Source organism: Podarcis filfolensis (genome assembly GCF_964270895.1).
Source record: "Podarcis filfolensis genome assembly, chromosome: 14".
Taxonomy (NCBI): Eukaryota; Metazoa; Chordata; class Lepidosauria; order Squamata; family Lacertidae; genus Podarcis; species Podarcis filfolensis.
In genome coordinates this window covers 13,553,298-13,570,062 of record NC_139616.1, presented here as the reverse complement: position 1 = coordinate 13,570,062, position 16,765 = coordinate 13,553,298, and the positions used below count along the sequence as shown (strand labels likewise).

Below are 16,765 nucleotides of genomic sequence, written 5' to 3'. Positions count from 1 at the left end.
TGGGCAAAACTGCATACAGATGTGTATATTAGGAGAAATCTGCAGTAGAATGCCAGTGAATTTTCATGAACTTTTTTTAAAAAATAATAATGTGCGAATTTGTTTTCCTTCAAAAAAATGCAAACTGATTTGGGAATGCAGAGAACTGAACTTAAGATTGGAAAGGCGAAAAACTGAGAGAAACCAAAATATACAAGATTCACTGATCCCCAGTATAAGATGAGTATAGGCACCCTGTGGTTGGTGTGTTTTCATTTTTCATTTAGCAAGGCAATAATTTCATGACTACCCCACTTTATCTAGTAGCTGGAGCAACCCAGCCAGATGGGCAGGGTATAAATAATAAAATTATCATCATTGCCACCATCATTAAGTCACTAGGTGTCAGCTGCCACATCATCAATGTCCTTGTGAGGAAAGAGTACTGGACATATATGCTGGGTTTGTTTGTCTGTTGTTTTGCAACTTTAAAAAATCATTGACAAATATACACGTTGAGGAGGGAAAACAGGCCAACCTCTCTCCCTGTCATATACAGTGGTACCTCGGGTTAAGTACTTAATTCATTCCGGAGGTCCGTTCTTAACCTGAAACTGTTCTTAACCTGAAGCACCACTTTAGCTAATGGGGCCTCCTGCTGCTGCCGTGCCGCCGGAGCCCAATTTCTGTTCTCATCCTGAAGCAAAGTTCTTAACCTGAGGTACTATTTCTGGGTTAGCGGAGTCTGTAACCTGAAGCGTCTGTAACCCGAGGTACCACTGTACACACACAACCTGACAGGACACATGTCTCAGTCTCCACCTTGGATGATAAAGATGTATCTAGCCTTGCTAGCTCTACAAAGACAATCAGTCAGCAGTACCCATTAAAGGGAAAACAGGGAACCTGTGGCCCTCTGAATGTTGCTGTACTACAACTCTCCTCATCCCTCACAATTGGCCATGCTGGCTGAGCTTGATGGGAATTGGAGTCCAACAACACAGGCCTCCCACCCCTACATTATAGGAACAGGCTTAGGCACTGCTTTTTTTCTAAAAAATGTTTAGGGGTACTCTCATTTTCCTATTCCTATTGAAATACTGCCCCCCAATGAGGCCAAACTTAGATTCACAGAATGTTTAGGGGTATGCGTACCCCTGCATTCCCCCCTGAAAAAAATGCACTGGGTTTAGGTATTAACAAAACAGGCTGTGTGCAGTTATAGTGTGTAACAGTGGTTTGCTTTCCTTATCTATGAATAAGCATTATGACGAAATACCTAACCCTAGTTGATCACAAACCAGGATATGAAACCATGAGTTTGAAAGCAATGGGTTGTAGCCAACTAAATTCTACTCAAGAGTAGATCCATTAAAATTAATAGACCTCAGTTAGTCCAGTCCATACTCTGAGTATGACTAATGTGGATACAATCTAGTGGCTTTAATTAACCACGTTTTAAGCATTCAGTAAAGCAGTGGTTAAAGTAGTTTTACTGCCTCTCCATTCACCGCAGGTGGCAAGCAGATATCCCAAGTGGTTTTGGTTAGACCTGACATTTGCTAATATATGTCTAATGGTTTGTCCAGGCCATGAACCGATCTTTGCCAAATGTCATTTTGGGTGGATACGGTACAACATCTACGGCTGGAGGAAAGCCCATGGAGATAGTTGGAACACACACTGAAGTTGGAATCGATCAAACTGTTGACATGATCAAGGAAGCTAATTCGATCATCATTACACCTGGTAAGAGTTCGACAATGCTTTCTTAAATTGTTTAGTAGTTATGCACATGGGCTATGAAAACGTTATTGCTCAGGTTCTTGTTCTGCTGTTATCTGTGCAGTTCCCAAATATCCATATTTATTTTCCCAATTAACAAATAACTTTTCACTATATGGAATGAAAAGGTAAGCAATCTCTAATTGCCTACTTGTTAAGGCAAATGCTGTTAGTCACATCAGTCTCTGCTGACATCTGTGCCTCAGCTGAGATGATTAGAAGTTCATATGAGGTGAGGTTGGCTAGGCCACTTAGTGGTCAAGGCTGAGAACTGAACTTCAGTTGTGTGCTGAGACAAACAAACAAGTTGACCTGGAATGAGTCTGTACCTCAGAAAAGTGCGTAATGTCACTGACCAGAAATGTCCTTTTCTAAAACAGTGGGAAGGAGACTTGGAGAAATTTCTGAAACTGAAAGCTGATTCAGGATGTAAGAAGGCTTCATTTTCCTTTCTACCCTTTGTTCATTGCATGCAGCACTGCTTCCATTCCACCGGAGTTCATCTTCTGCTAAAACTGCATTACTTGTTTTGCTGTCTGCGCCAGCAAAATGATTTAACTTATGTAATTTACGTAAGAAATTACGTTGTCATTATATTATTCCACTGTATTCGTTCCACCACAAACAAAAAATAATGCAATTGGGGGGGGCATGGATGCAATCGATTATGTATCGTTTGCAGGCTAAAAACGACAACAGCATATATCGATGTTATCAGCTGGATTTATTTCCTTTCCGGAGAGGGGACAAATAAGCCAACATTGGCAATTTCTACTCCCGTTTCTGTTTTTTGTCAGAATTCTCGGCATCCCTAGAGCTAACTGACAGTTCTACCAGATTCTAGATGGAGAAGGTTCGGACAGGGGTGGAGGAAGGGGTGTGTGGTGGGTGCAGGCCGCCCCAGGTGTCACCACTGAGGGGGGTGACAAAATGCTGGGCAGCACTCACCACGGGGCCTGCAGCGCGCCCAAGCCACACGTCTCTCAGTGGCTTGAGCATGCGCAGGCTCCACACTGCCCAATGGTCTGCCTGCTGCCTTCCCCCCAGCTGTAGGGAGGCTGAGTGGGAGAAGGGAGGGCAGACTCTGGAGGCCCTGCCCCATCCCGCCCCTATGGGTGGCTTGCCCTGCCCCTGGGTGCACCACACCAGGCGCCCGAGCGGCTTCCTCCACCACTGGGTTCAGAAGCAAACCAGAGTTGAGCTTCTCTTCTTTCTCCAGCTTAGCAAAAAAAAAACAACAACCAGGAATAAAGGCCCTGCTTTACCAAGTCCTTAGGAGGGTAGTCTCTCAGGAGCTCAAGTTCAGGAGCTTCAAGAGGAGAATGGGTTTTTCTATTTTGTCTTCAAGAAGCCACCTGTCCTCCTGTCTTCCCCATATACCATGGCCCCCTGAGCAAGACAGAGTGGGTGAGGAAAAATCAGGATGGTGCCAAAGTCATCTTGCACTCTTCTGACACCAGCTTCTTTTCTGTGTGGCAGAGCTTGAAGGGCATAAATGACACCTGGAGTGGCTTCATTTTGTGACTTGAACATGCATTCTGTCTGGAATAGACTAATAGCTCTTCTGTGGCACTTCTTCTTCATTATTACAGGGCTGGGAAGCATAATGACTCCAGGGGGTTTGATGCTATTCTGATTTTCTTGTCCATTTCCAAGCTACATTATTTGACCATGAGACACTGTACCACGTGGTCTTTGAATTCTCCAGAAAAGCATTCCTCCTCTTATTTTTATAGGAAACCAGAAAAATATGTCCTACTGGATGAGCCTGAGTTCATAGCAAAAAAGAAACAAACCAAAAAGAAGATGCAAGTCACTGATCTCATTGACAGGGAAAATTCCCCTGCTAGGGGCATTGAGTTGTTTGCAGGAGCATTCAATTAAACCAGCTGGTGGTCTTGGCAGGACAACTTCAGCCTGGATAGGCCAGGCCTATCTCTTCTTGGGCTCTGATAGTTCAAACCTCTTGCAGGAACAGAAAATGAACATGTCTAAGTCCATTATTCCCCATCTAAACATTCTGCTTTTGAGGGAGGTGGGATGAGAGAGCATGAATTTAATACTTCAGAGATGTTTTTTCAGTCATGCTTTAAAATAGGGTTACCAGACGTCCTCGTTTCCCGGGGACAGTCCCCGGATTTGCAAATAAGTCCCCGGCAAATTCCGTCCCCGGATCTCATCTAATGTCCCCGGGAAACGCAGCAGTGGCAGTATTTCAGCAGCCTGGAGCAGTTGGCTCTGGCTGGCTTCAGGAGATGCTCAGAGGTCCCCATATGATGGTGGTGCAGGGGCTCTAAGATGCAGCTTCTGGGCTGCCTCCACCTTCCCTGACCCCAGCAACTAAGCGGTGAAGGGAGGCTTCATGCTGCCTATCGGAGCTTGCGTGCAAGCAGGAGGGGGCAGGGATCTCCCAGTTAGGCATTGGGAAGTCTCCCTTCCCAGCTGAGGGATCCCCGTCCCCTCCTGCTTGCACGCAAGTACAAATGGGATTGGGGCTGCTCCGATGAGAAGGGAGGCATTGCGCAGTGTGAAGCTTCGCTTCCCAGCTGAGGGATCCCGTCCCCTCCTGCTTGCACGCAAGTAGGAATGGGATTGGGGCTGCTCTGATGGGAAGGGAGGCATCGCGCTGCCCTCGCCGCCGTCGCTGCCGCTGTTGGCCCTCCTTCTCCGCCTTCCATGCCTGACCCAACGCGCATCGCTTCCCCACCACCACCACCAAAGAACCAACAACTCAGGGGCTGCCCAGGCTCATGGAGAAAGGAGATAGAAGCCTCGGAGAAAGGGGAAACGTGGCACTTGAGGTCAAGGTGGCGGCCGCCCCTCTGCCACTGCCATCGCTGCAGCATCAACGTCCTGAACGTGTGTTTATTTATTTATTTAATCAATCCCCGGATTCATTGAAAAAAATCTGGTAACCTTACTTTAAAATATATATTTTACATGCTTGGTGTGCTCAGATATTTCCTCCTGGTCATAATACCAAAATTCCTCTCCCTCAAGAGATGGGAGAACTCTGTGCAATGAAAGTTTGTAGGGGAACTAAAGACTGAGTTCTGAATTCAACACTGCAGAGTGTTTGGGAGGATTGGGAATCCTCTGGTTGTTTCCTAGTAGGGTTTTAGCAGAGGGTTGTATTGGTTTTCTTTATGCTACCTCCACCTCCATTTGCTCCTAAATGTCTGTCTTAAATTTCATACCATTGGGTTGATGTTCTACGGTTGTTATATACTCTGGTAAGACTTTTTGCTTATTGGTGGGCCACTGTGGACCCTTGGTATATATTTGCAGCCAGATAAAAGGGCCACAGAATCTTTGTTTAAATCTAGGGCTGGCGATGGTGGTCGGAGTAGCTGGGGGCCTGGAACCTCCTAGCACTGTTGCTGCTGCTGCTGCTGGCTCTCACAGCTGTCTTCTCTGACCATGCAAACAGCGCCCAGAATGACTAGAGATGGAGCAGCATTTTCCCATTTCCCCCCAAAAGGGGGACCCAGATTGGCCCCATGTCAGTGGGGGTGGGCCCAGCTTTTGCCCAAGGATAATAATTTATTATTTATACCCTGCCCATCTGGCTGGGTTTCCCCAGCCACTCTGGGCGGCTTCCAACAGAATAGTAAAATACAATAGTCTATTAAACATTAAAAGCTTCCCTAAACAGGGCTGGCTTCAGATGTCTTCTAAAAGTCTGGTACTTGTTGTTCTCTTTGACATCTGGTGGGAGGGCGTTCCACAGGGCGGGTGCCACTACTGAGAAGGCCCTCTGCCTGGTTCCCTGTAACTTGGCTTCTCACAGCAAGGGAACCACCAGAAGGCCCTCAGCACTGGACCTCAGTGTCCAGGCAGAACGATGGGGGTGGAGACGCTCCTTCAGGGTGGCATGCTCTGGTGCTTGGCCTGCCAGGTGACGAGGGAACATACTGAAACTATATTGCCTAGAATGTTCCAAACCTAAAGCTTTCCACTACTTATTGGGACAGCATGCAGTTCAATTTACTGCTCCTGAATATGACACAGACTGTGCAAGACATGCCAGCTACTCTATTTGACAGAATAGCATAAACAAAAAAAGGGGGGACCATTTTTTTGTCCCATGAGTTTTTAAATCTAAAGTTGCACCACAGGAAAAGACAACAAATGAAGAGGTGCTATTGGGAGATGAGTGTTAAAGGGATAAATGTGAACATGCACTTTGAGATGTGCTGCATACACAAACCATACATTTAAAGCACATCTATTTCCCCCAGAGAATCCTGGGAACTGTAGTTTATTGAGGGTGCTGGGAACTACAGCTCTGTGGGAGGCTACACTACAGTTCCCAGGATTCTTTGTGGGGAAGCCATATGCTTTGAATGTCGGTGTGTATGTAGCCTTAGATTTGGTTGGGAATTCAGACCTGGGAGATATTAAGCAATTGCTTAAGCTCTGATTTCTTTTCTCTCGTCATTATAGGTTGGGGCCTTTGTGCAGCCAAAGCTCAGTATCCTATTGCTGACATGGTAAAGATGCTTAATGAACAAGGGAAGAAAGTCAGGCAAGTGTGATCAATATGCTGGTATAAACAGGTTATATTACTAATAAGAAAATTAGCTTTAGTCCCCGGAGATCTGGTATGATCTGCAACCATTAACTCTGCAGTAACAGCTTTGATGGCACTCCTATGGAGTGAGATAATCCTTTAAAAAGATGACCTTGCTATGTGGAGGCATATCATAAGACCTGTTTGTATCTACCCTTCACCCACGAGAAATGGCTGGCCATTTCTTTTCCTTCTGTCTTCATTCCCCTCCTTTCATCTCTCTCCTCCTACTGGGTCCTGCTAACGTGAAACATCATAAAACTCAAACTCATAGCTAACAGCAGTGGTTGTTTTTTGTGGTAGGGAATGAGTTGTTTGTACAGTGGTACCTCGGTTTAAGAACAGATTTGGTTTAAGAACAGACTTCAGGAACGGATTAAGTTCGTAAACCGAAGTACCACTGTACAGTACTCATGTTGTGGGTGCCGGCACAAAATGGCTGCCTGTGGCAGCAAAAAAAAAAAAAAAAAAAAGACTGTACTCTGTGAGTACCATCACAAAAGACCACTGGTTAGCAGAACAGAACAAACAGCTTTGCTGGTTCAAAAGGTTATAAAGAGTCAGTCCAGTGTATTGGAGAGCTATTTTATGATGAGCCACATCTACTGAATGCCCTGTCTTCTTTTGCACTGGGCCACTCAATCCCATGGCACGGCGCATCTACACATTAAAAATAGTGGCAACTTCAACACATTTTCTCCTCTGCACCCTGTAGTGCTCTGCCACCACAACAAATAGCAATATGCCCCTTGTTTATTATTAATTAATTAATTAATCACCTTTATAGACTGCCTTTCTGCCAAGGCATTTTATGCTTCCTAGGCTGCCGGAAGTCTACATTTCCTTCCATCTCAGAACACTGCCGTTCCTCCATTAGGAATACAGGAAGCTGCCTTAAACAGAGTCCAACCAAGTTTCATGATTGTTATCACATCTAGTTTGGCTGTCTGAGTTCCAGACATGGATGAGGGACATGTGGATATGGAACTCTGCTTAGGTATGAAACTTGGTAGGAGTAATTGAGCCAATAATAATAAGAATAAGAATAATAATTTATTTATTTATACCCCTACCATCTGGCTGGGTTCCCCCAGCCACTCTGGACGGCTCTCAACAGAATATTAAAAACACGATAAAACATCAAACATTAAAAACTTCCCTAAACAGGGTTGCCTTGAGATGTCTTCTAAAAGTCCGATAGTTGTTTATTTCCTTGACATCTGATGGGGAGGGCATTCCACAAGGCGGGCGCCACTACTGAGAAGGCCCCCTGCCTGGTCCCCTGTAACCTGTCTCCTGGGGGTGGAGATGCTCCTTCAGGTATACTGGGCCACGGCCGTTTAGGGCTTTAAAGGTCAGCAACAACACTTTGAATTGTGCTCAGAAACGTACTGGGAGCCAATGTAGGTATTTCAGGACTGATGTGATATGGTCTCAGCGGCCACTCCGTCACCAGCCTAGCTGCCGCATTCTGGATTAGTTGTAGTTTCCGGGTCACCTTCAAAGGTAGCCCCACGTAGAGCGCATTGCAGTAGTCCAAGCAGGATATAACTAGAGCATGCACCACTCTGGCGAGACAGTCCGTGGGCAGGTAGGGTCTCAGCCTGCGTACCAGGTGGAGCTGGTAGACAGCTGCCCTGGACACAGAATTGACCTGTGCCTCTATGGACATCTGTGACTCCAAAATGTCTCCCAGGCTGCGTACCTGGTCCTTCAGGGGCACAGTTGCCCCATTCAGAACCAGGGACCAATTACACTCTCTTGCCCTAGCGTACCTCACAGATATTAGCAGAGTAACTGAAATAGATCAGACCAGAGTCCAAAGAGAAAAGAAACTGATCCTAATTTACTCAACGTGAGCTGAATAAAAGCAGCACATAATATGAGGATAAATAAACAAAGAACTTTTTTCTTTCATAGGGTACATAGGGTAAAAACTGATTAAGAAATACTTTTCCCTCCAACACTTGCAATTGTGAAAACTCAGCTGACACTTTCATACTGACACTTAACTCCCAACTAACTACAGCCTCCAGCCAATTGGAGTTTGCTGTCATTCAGACCAATAACAGACCTAACCACTTAAGACTCTTGCTGAATAGTCCCTGCTATTGCACTTCTCACAATAGGTTCTGACCATCTGTGCTCACCCATTGAAATTGCCTTTCACGAATGCAGGCTCTCTTTGCTACCCATCACTCTCTTTCCTTAGTGGTTCAATCAGGAGGTAGGCAAGCCTGAAGCTGGCCTGCCGCCGCCTGCGTAGCATTGCTAACATTTATCAGTTTCTTTTTATTAGTTCAGCATGTCTTGGACGCAATGCGGCCATTCCTTTTCTCTCTTTGTTTCCAGGTTTGGCATCCATCCGGTGGCAGGCCGTATGCCAGGGCAGCTGAACGTTCTGTTGGCAGAAGCCGGTGTCCCTTATGACGTTGTGCTGGAAATGGACGAGATAAATGAAGATTTCCCAGGTAAAGAATGAGGGTGGAGAGAGAGAGAAATAAATAACAGCTTATCTTTTATTTAAACCATGCTGAGAAAGTTAGTTGTATTGTGTGCTTTTGCAATTAGGCCAAAGAATAATCATGCTGTCTCAAGTGCTATTTGCCCTTGTCTCCTATCCTCCTCTGACTTCTCCCATAGAAGCTCTCCAGGTATCAACTTTAGCTGAGCCCCATAGCAATCTTTTTTTTAAAATATATATATACCGTATTGTTCGCACCATAGGGCGCACCGGACCATAGGGCGCACCCAGTTTTTTGGGGGGGAAATAAAGGGGAAAAATTATTTTCCCCCCCCAGGCGCGGGGCTGGGGCGGGGGAAGCTCGAGCTTCCCCCGACCCCAGCCCCCAAACAGGCAGCTCTCTGCAAGCCGTGGGAGCGCTCCCGCTGTTTGCGGAGAGGTCCGCGAAGCCTGGGCGCGCTGATTTCAGCGCGCGCAGGCTTCGGCATGCTGGCAACTCTCCGCAAGCAGCGGGACCGCTCCCGCTGTTTGCGGAGAGGTCCGCGAAGCCTGGGCGCGCTGATTTCAGCGCGCGCAGGCTTCGGCATGCTGGCAACTCTCCGCAAGCAGCGGGACCGCTCCCGCTGTTTGCGGAGAGGTCCGCGAAGCCTGGGCGCGCTGATCTCAGCGCGCGCAGGCTTCGGCATGCTGGCAACTCTCCGCAAGCAGCGGGAGCGCTCCCGCTGTTTGCGGAGAGGTCCGCGAAGCCTGGGCGCGCTGATTTCAGCGCGCGCAGGCTTCGGTATGCTGGCAACTCTCCGCAAGCAGCGGGAGCGCTCCCGCTGTTTGCGGAGAGGTCCGCGAAGCCTGGGCGCGCTGATCTCAGCGCGCGCAGGCTTCGGCATGCTGGCAACTCTCCGCAAGCAGCGGGAGCGCTCCCGCTGTTTGCGGAGAGGTCCGCGAAGCCTGGGCGCGCTGATTTCAGCGCGCGCAGGCTTCGGTATGCTGGCAACTCTCCGCAAGCAGCGGGAGCGCTCCCGCTGTTTGCGGAGAGGTCCGCGAAGCCTGGGCGCGCTGATTTCAGCGCGCGCAGGCTTCGGTATGCTGGCAACTCTCCGCAAGCAGCGGGAGCGCTCCCGCTGCTTGCGGAGAGGTCCGCGAAGCCTGGACGCACTGAGTTCAGCGCGCGCAGGCTTCGGCATGCAGGCAACTCTCTGCAAGCAGCGGGAGCGCTCCCGCTGTTTGCGGAGAGGTCCGCGAAGCCTGGGCGCGCTGATTTCAGCGCGCGCAGGCTTCGGCATGCTGGCAACTCTCCGCAAGCAGCGGGAGCGCTCCCGCTGTTTGCGGAGAGGTCCGCGAAGCCTGGGCGCGCTGATTTCAGCGCGCGCAGGCTTCGGTATGCTGGCAACTCTCCGCAAGCAGCGGGAGCGCTCCCGCTGCTTGCGGAGAGGTCCGCGAAGCCTGGACGCACTGAGTTCAGCGCGCGCAGGCTTCGGCATGCTGGCAACTCTCCGCAAGCAGCGGGAGCGCTCCCGCTGCTTGCGGAGAGGTCCGCGAAGCCTGGACGCACTGAGTTCAGCGCGCGCAGGCTTCGGCATGCAGGCAACTCTCTGCAAGCAGCGGGAGCGCTCCCGCTGTTTGCGGAGAGGTCCGCGAAGCCTGGGCGCGCTGATTTCAGCGCGCGCAGGCTTCGGCATGCTGGCAACTCTCCGCAAGCAGCGGGAGCGCTCCCGCTGCTTGCGGAGAGGTCCGCGAAGCCTGGACGCGCTGAGTTCAGCGCGCGCAGGCTTCGGCATGCAGGCAAGTCTCCGCAAGCAGCGGGAGCCCAGCGCTGGGCTCCCGCTGCTTGCAGAGAGGTGTGCGAAGCCTGGAGAGCGTGAGGGGTCGGTGCGCACCGACCTCTCTCACTCTCCAGGCTTCAGCGAAAGCCTGCATTCGCACCATAGGACGCACACACATTTCCCCTTCATTTTTGGAGGGGAAAAAGTGCGTCCTATGGTGCGAAAAATACGGTATATATATATATAATTTTCCATACATAAACATAACAGAAGAAAAAGCCAACAATAATAAAGAAAAAAGAATCAAACCAAAAAAGGGAAAAGAAAAAAGAACATAAAATACATCAAATCACCACATAAACTGAAACTTAATTAATTACTCAAAATCCATCTTCATAAACATATTACTTGACTTCCTCAAATCTCTTCCATCTGAGTTTCTTAGTAATTATATATAGCAGTTTCCAATATCATTATTTCATAAAACAATATCACAGTCATAATCATATTTCCTAACTTTTCTTATCGTACATTTTCTTATTTGTTTATTTAATCCCAATTTAATCCTAGGCCTAATCGATTCTTTCAAGTGATTACATATCTTTAATATTACAATATTTATTCAAATAGTCTTTAAATTTCTTCCAGTCTTCTTGGTATTCCTCTTCTTTCTGGTCATGGATTCTCCCGGTGAGATCAGCCAGCTCCATAAACTCCATCATCTTCATCTGCCATTCTTCTATCATTGGTAGTTCTTGTGTTTTCCATTTTGGGGCTAGTAAAATCCGTGCAGCAGTTGTGGCATACAAAAATACTTTAACATTTTTTTTGGCCAGTTCAGAACCTGTTATTCCAAGGAGAAAGGCCTCTGGTTTCTTCATAAAAGTATATTTCATCATTTTTTAAAATTCATTATATTTTTTTCCCCAGAAGTCTTTAACCTTGGAGCAAGTCCACCACATATGATAGAAAGTACCTTCTTTTTCTTTACATTTCCAACATAAATTATCACAATTGTGGTAGATCTTCGCCAATTAAACAGGGGTTAAGTACCATCTATACATCATTTTCATAACATGAGCCCCATAGCAATCTGCACCAGCTACACACCTGAAGCCTACACCCTAGGTGTACTACTATTTGTTCAAACCTCTCTCAGTGGCTTTGGGCCATCATATTGCGAGCATCAGATTTTCAGAGGGCTATTCTGGAAAGCGGTTCTGCTTGTGTAGCATTACTTTCTCAGCTGACTTCAGAGGTGGTCTGCTTCCCCAGACTTTCTCTTCTAGAATGAGCTGAGAGATGCAAGAGCCTTTTGATGTTTCATTGGGGAGGTCAAGTTTTATAGCATGATGCTGCTGGACAAGAATTAAATGATCGAGCGAACAATGCATCTATGAATCAGCAGCTTACAGCTGTCAAGCTGGTGCTCCAGCAAGTCTCCTGCGTAAAATCTCTTTAAGCAATGAAAGAAGCAGAACGCTTGTGGAAATCAGAAGGCAGCCAAAAAGAGAACGGAAAATGAATTTCAAAAAGGAGCTCGGAAGTAATCTCAAGCCTCCGTCTTAAAAATCTGTGCTTTGAAATGAAAGTGTCCCCCCCACCAAAATCCAGATGCTCATAAATTATAATTTAAATTATATAAATTAATCATACCCTTCCTATTTCATTAAAAGGCTGCTACTTTCATATTGCAAAAATGATCTTGGTAAACCATCTGGGCCACTGGCATCATATGAAAAGTAACCTTTCAAATCGAGTTGTGAATATTGAATCTCACACTTCTTAACACCGTTGTTGGGTTCAGCTAATTGAGAAGATTGCCCGTTGCTTCTTTGGAAGAGGGCATGTCATTAAGTCATGAGTTTTCCTTTGTAATAATTTTCAGCTGTCAATCAGAGTTCATTGTTGGTCCTTCGGTGAAGGGACTTAACCAGTGCAGTAGAGACTACTATCCCTCCTGCATCATAAAGGTAAAGGTAAAGGGACCCCTGGATGGTGTAATGTATGACCCAGGCACTCAGCAGAGGGACAAATTGTGTCAATTTCTTCCTGTTTGAGGAAGAGAAATAACATGCATAAGACTCATGTGCGATTGAGCATCAGCATGGAGTGCCCAAGTTTTCTGTTACAGCTGATGACGCACAGCTCTACTTCTCCTTCTCCTGTGTTGGTCTGACACAGTCATAATAATTTTTAAAAAATAAAAAATTGTCCAGCAGCACCTTAGAGACCAACTATGTTTGTTTTGGGTATAAGCTTTTGTGTGCATGCACACTTCTTATACCCAGAACAAACTTAGTTGGTCTCTAAGGTGCCACTGGACAATTTTTTTATTTATTTCATCTGCAGGTGTGGCAGGTGTGGCAGTGGAAGTGCTGGACCATTGTCTTGCCTCAGTAATGGACTGGATAAGAGGCAATAAACTGAAGCTCAATCCAGATAAAACTGAGGCAGTGTTAGTGGGTGGTACCCCAGATTGGATGCATGAAAGATTTCCTGCTTTTGATGGGGTTACACTCCCGCTGAAGGAGTGGATATGCAGATTGGAGGTGCTTCTGTTGTTATTGCTTGAGTCTCAGGTGGCCTCATAGTGCATATTTAGATGTGGTGGCATGTGCCCTAGTTGGCTTGAGGGAGTTTTCCTTCGGATGTTTGGTTGAATGTCTCCCTCCCTATGTACAAGTCCTGAACTAAGAAAGACAAAACCTCTCTGTTCCTTTCTCCTCATTGTACCTGTTCAATTTCTTTATCATGTTTTCTTTTCTCTCTGGCCTCCGGATTTATATGTTTATAAGATTTACATGCTTAGATGTTTTATCTGTCTCCGCATCCCAAGGGAATTAAGCAGTTGTCTGCCAGCGAGTTTGAAAGTCCTGACAAAAGACAGTAGCTTTTCAAGTTTCTGAAGTGCTGATGAGTTTTCTTCTGCCTCTCAGACACAGATCTGACTTTGGTAATCGGTGCCAACGACACTGTGAACTCTGCAGCACAAGAAGATCCAAATTCAATTATAGCTGGTATGCCTGTATTGGAGGTCTGGAAATCTAAGCAGGTAAGGGATTGATTCTTTTGTGATAGCCTCCAACAGAATTCCCTTTACATCTCAACCCATGAGAATCGGGCACAGGTTCCTCATTCTTGATGGATCCCTGGCCTGTTCTGACAGGGCTAGTCTTGCGTCGTGAAGAACATGCCTTTAACAAAGAGGATTCATAAGACTGTATTATGGCATGTGTACCTAATTGTCTACTTCGCTTAGTTACAGGTACTTACGCCCAGTTAAAAATGGAAAGGTTTCCACTAAAGTTTAGGGTTGCCATATTTCAAAGAGTAAAAACCAGGACACCCTGAAAGTTGTTGAGCTTTTTTAAGGAAAACCCCCCAAAACACGATTTTTCAATTGACTTGTTCCCCCCAGACATCAAGTCCGTTCCGCCTTTGGAATTGTATAGACGTTTGGCAGCCCTACCAAAGTTATCTTCCTTAATATTTCCATGTCTAAAGCTTTAAGGCACTTCAATTCACAGCTGTATGTGGTAATATTCCAAGGTCTCTTTAAGTGCTTGAATACTCACTTTTATGGAGTTGGGCCACGTAGAATTGATGATTTCAACCATATAATAATTAAACAATCCATGGCCTTTTAAATTGGGGCAGTGGTATTGGTTTTGTTTGTTATTATTATGGTATGTTTTTGTTTGTTTTTTGTATTGTGAACAATCCTGCGATCTTTGGATGAAGGGCGGTATAGAAATTTAAGAAATAATGATGATGATATGGTTTCAGAGCAGGTACACTATGATAGCTTGAGTATCTCTCTATTCATGCCACCATTTTGTTTCTCCACCAGGTCATTGTCATGAAGCGCACCCTGGGAGTTGGGTATGCTGCAGTTGACAACCCCATTTTTTACAAGCCCAATACCTCAATGCTGCTTGGTGATGCCAAGAAAACCTGCGATGCTTTACAAGCCAAAATTAGGGAATCTATTTCTACCCACTAGTATTCCATGTTGTGTGTAAAAACATAGGGCACCAGCCACCCAACAATAAACCTTGTTTAGTACCATTCATTTCATTGGTTGAGTTTATTTATTATAACTTATTTAATACATTTGTACCTTGCTCTTCGGCCACATAAGGGCTCCTGGAGCAGCTTATAAATATCAGGAATAAGACAGCACAGAAAGTTGAGCATTTTGAAATCAAGGGAACTAAAAAGAGGGCAGCTTTGACTGGACTGTGTCCATAATTTGGTATTGTTTAGGAAATAAGTTTGGTGGTGGGTGCAGTCTCTTTTTTTATATACAGTTGTGTCCAACAGACAGCTAGAAGAACCTGAGGTATTGGATCATGTTAGTAATTTGTGGCTTCTGTAAATGTAAAGGACCCCTGGGAGGTTAAGTCCAGTCAAAGGTGACTATGAGGTTGCGGTGCTCATCTCGCTTTCAGGCCGAGGGAGCCAGCATTTGTCCACAGACAGCTTTCTGGGTCATGTGGTCAGCATGACTAAACCGGTTGTGGCGCAATGGAACACCATGACGAGTGCCAGAGCGAACGTGACGGGGTGAGCTCCTGTTGCTCTGCCCCAGCTCCTGCCAACCTAGTAGTTCAAAAGCATACCAGTGCAAGTAGATAAATAGGTACCACTGCAATGGGAAGGCAAACGGTGTCTCCATGTGCTCTGGCTTCCATCATGGTGTTCTGTTGCGCCAGAAGCGGTTTAGTCCTGCTGGCCACAAGACCCAGAAAGCTGTCTGTGGACAAACGCCAGCTCCCTCAGCCTGAAAGCAAGATGAGCGCCACAACCCCATAGTTGCCTTTGACTGGACTTAGCCGTCCAGGGGTCCTTTACCTTTTACCTTTATTTGTCTGGCTTCTGTGCCTTTGTGGTTGGAAATGTAAATCTCTGTAATTAAAAATTCAAATGACATCTCTTGCAGCTTATTTCTCAAACTTTGCAATTGTAGTTATGGCACTTTAAGTTATTAGAGGCAGGTGAAAGGGATGGGCCAATCTGGGTCTGGAGCATAGCTGTCAACCTTTCCCTTTTTTTTGCGGGAAATTCCCTTATTCCAGCGCCATTTCCCGCTGCTTCCCACTGCTATCCCAGATTGTTAGATATCCCATAGACTGTCCCCGGGACAGGTGAGGCTGCTGATCCCTTATTTTCAAATCTGAAAGTTGACAGCTATGGTCTGGAGAAGTCCCATCAGCTGCCAGACCAAGGACAGGGTAGAGAAGCTGTGGCAGATAGGCTCTAGGCCTTGTTGCAGCAGCCCATTTCAAGGGAGTGATGGCTTGCTTTGCCACCCACCAACTGCTCCTCAAAGTGACTGGCTATGATGAAATGGACATCTCATATATTGGAAATCATGCCTTCTGTGTTTATTCCAATGATCCCTCCCCTTCTCATTAGCCTCATTTTTAAAAAACTACAGCTTCTTAAGTCAGGGAAAGTCTCTAAAGCAGCATCAGTTGCAGTGCAAGAGGTTGCAGCTGGTGGAGGAAATGGTTAGTTAGACCTCTCTCTTTTTTGCAGAGAAGCACTTTTAAGTGTCCACTAGAGGACCTTTGACTCCTGAAACTCGCAGAGGAGTAAACTGAATTGTAACACACTCTAAAAGTAAACCAAGACTTGTTTATATAAGGTTTTATCTGTCTCTACTTTTACACTAAAAATGTTTTCAAAGAAACGTGATTTGGAAGAAAACGAATTATGTTTTGCCTCTTCGGACTGATTGTTAAGAATACATTGAGTCAGGGGGTCGCTTTGATGTGTGTTTCCAGTGGGCGGATTCCTTTCCCTTTCCATTATAGCCCAGTAATCTTCCACAAAGCTGCTTTAGAGACTTTCCTGGGGAAAGTTCAAAGGAGTCCTTGTTTAACAACACACAGAGAGATGAAAATGTCAGAGAGACAATCAAAAGTCATTCACTGGAAACAGTATTAATCATTGCGCAAAGCCAAGATGCCCTTTACTTGACAGCAATTAAAAAAACAACACATGGATGGTGAAAGCATTTGCTGTTGCAATTTATTAGAGAGATGACTGTTGAAGATATTTCTTGCTGTAAAAACATGACACAGTTTTGTATAACATTTAGTGGTTTTAGCAACATAGGCTACCATCCAGTGAGCCTTAAGGACGATTCTTCACTATGTACTGGACTACATGTCTAAATAGGGGTTATTCTACGTA

General features: G+C 46.0%; 1 protein-coding gene across 2 annotated transcripts in view; it reads left to right on the top strand.

Annotated features, from left to right (window-relative positions):
• LOC310749431 (NAD(P) transhydrogenase, mitochondrial-like) overlaps positions 1-14,636 on the top strand; it is a 76,731-nt gene extending 62,095 nt beyond the window's left edge. For both annotated transcript variants that reach the window (XM_083586338.1, XM_083586339.1), the window contains 5 exons: positions 1,569-1,728; positions 6,211-6,292; positions 8,690-8,808; positions 13,501-13,616; positions 14,415-14,636. In XM_083586338.1, coding sequence (XP_083442464.1) covers positions 1,569-1,728; positions 6,211-6,292; positions 8,690-8,808; positions 13,501-13,616; positions 14,415-14,567 — 630 coding nt within the window. In that variant the 3' untranslated portion in view covers positions 14,568-14,636. The remainder of the gene's footprint in view (positions 1-1,568; positions 1,729-6,210; positions 6,293-8,689; positions 8,809-13,500; positions 13,617-14,414) is intronic.
• Positions 14,637-16,765: the final 2,129 nt, after the last annotated feature.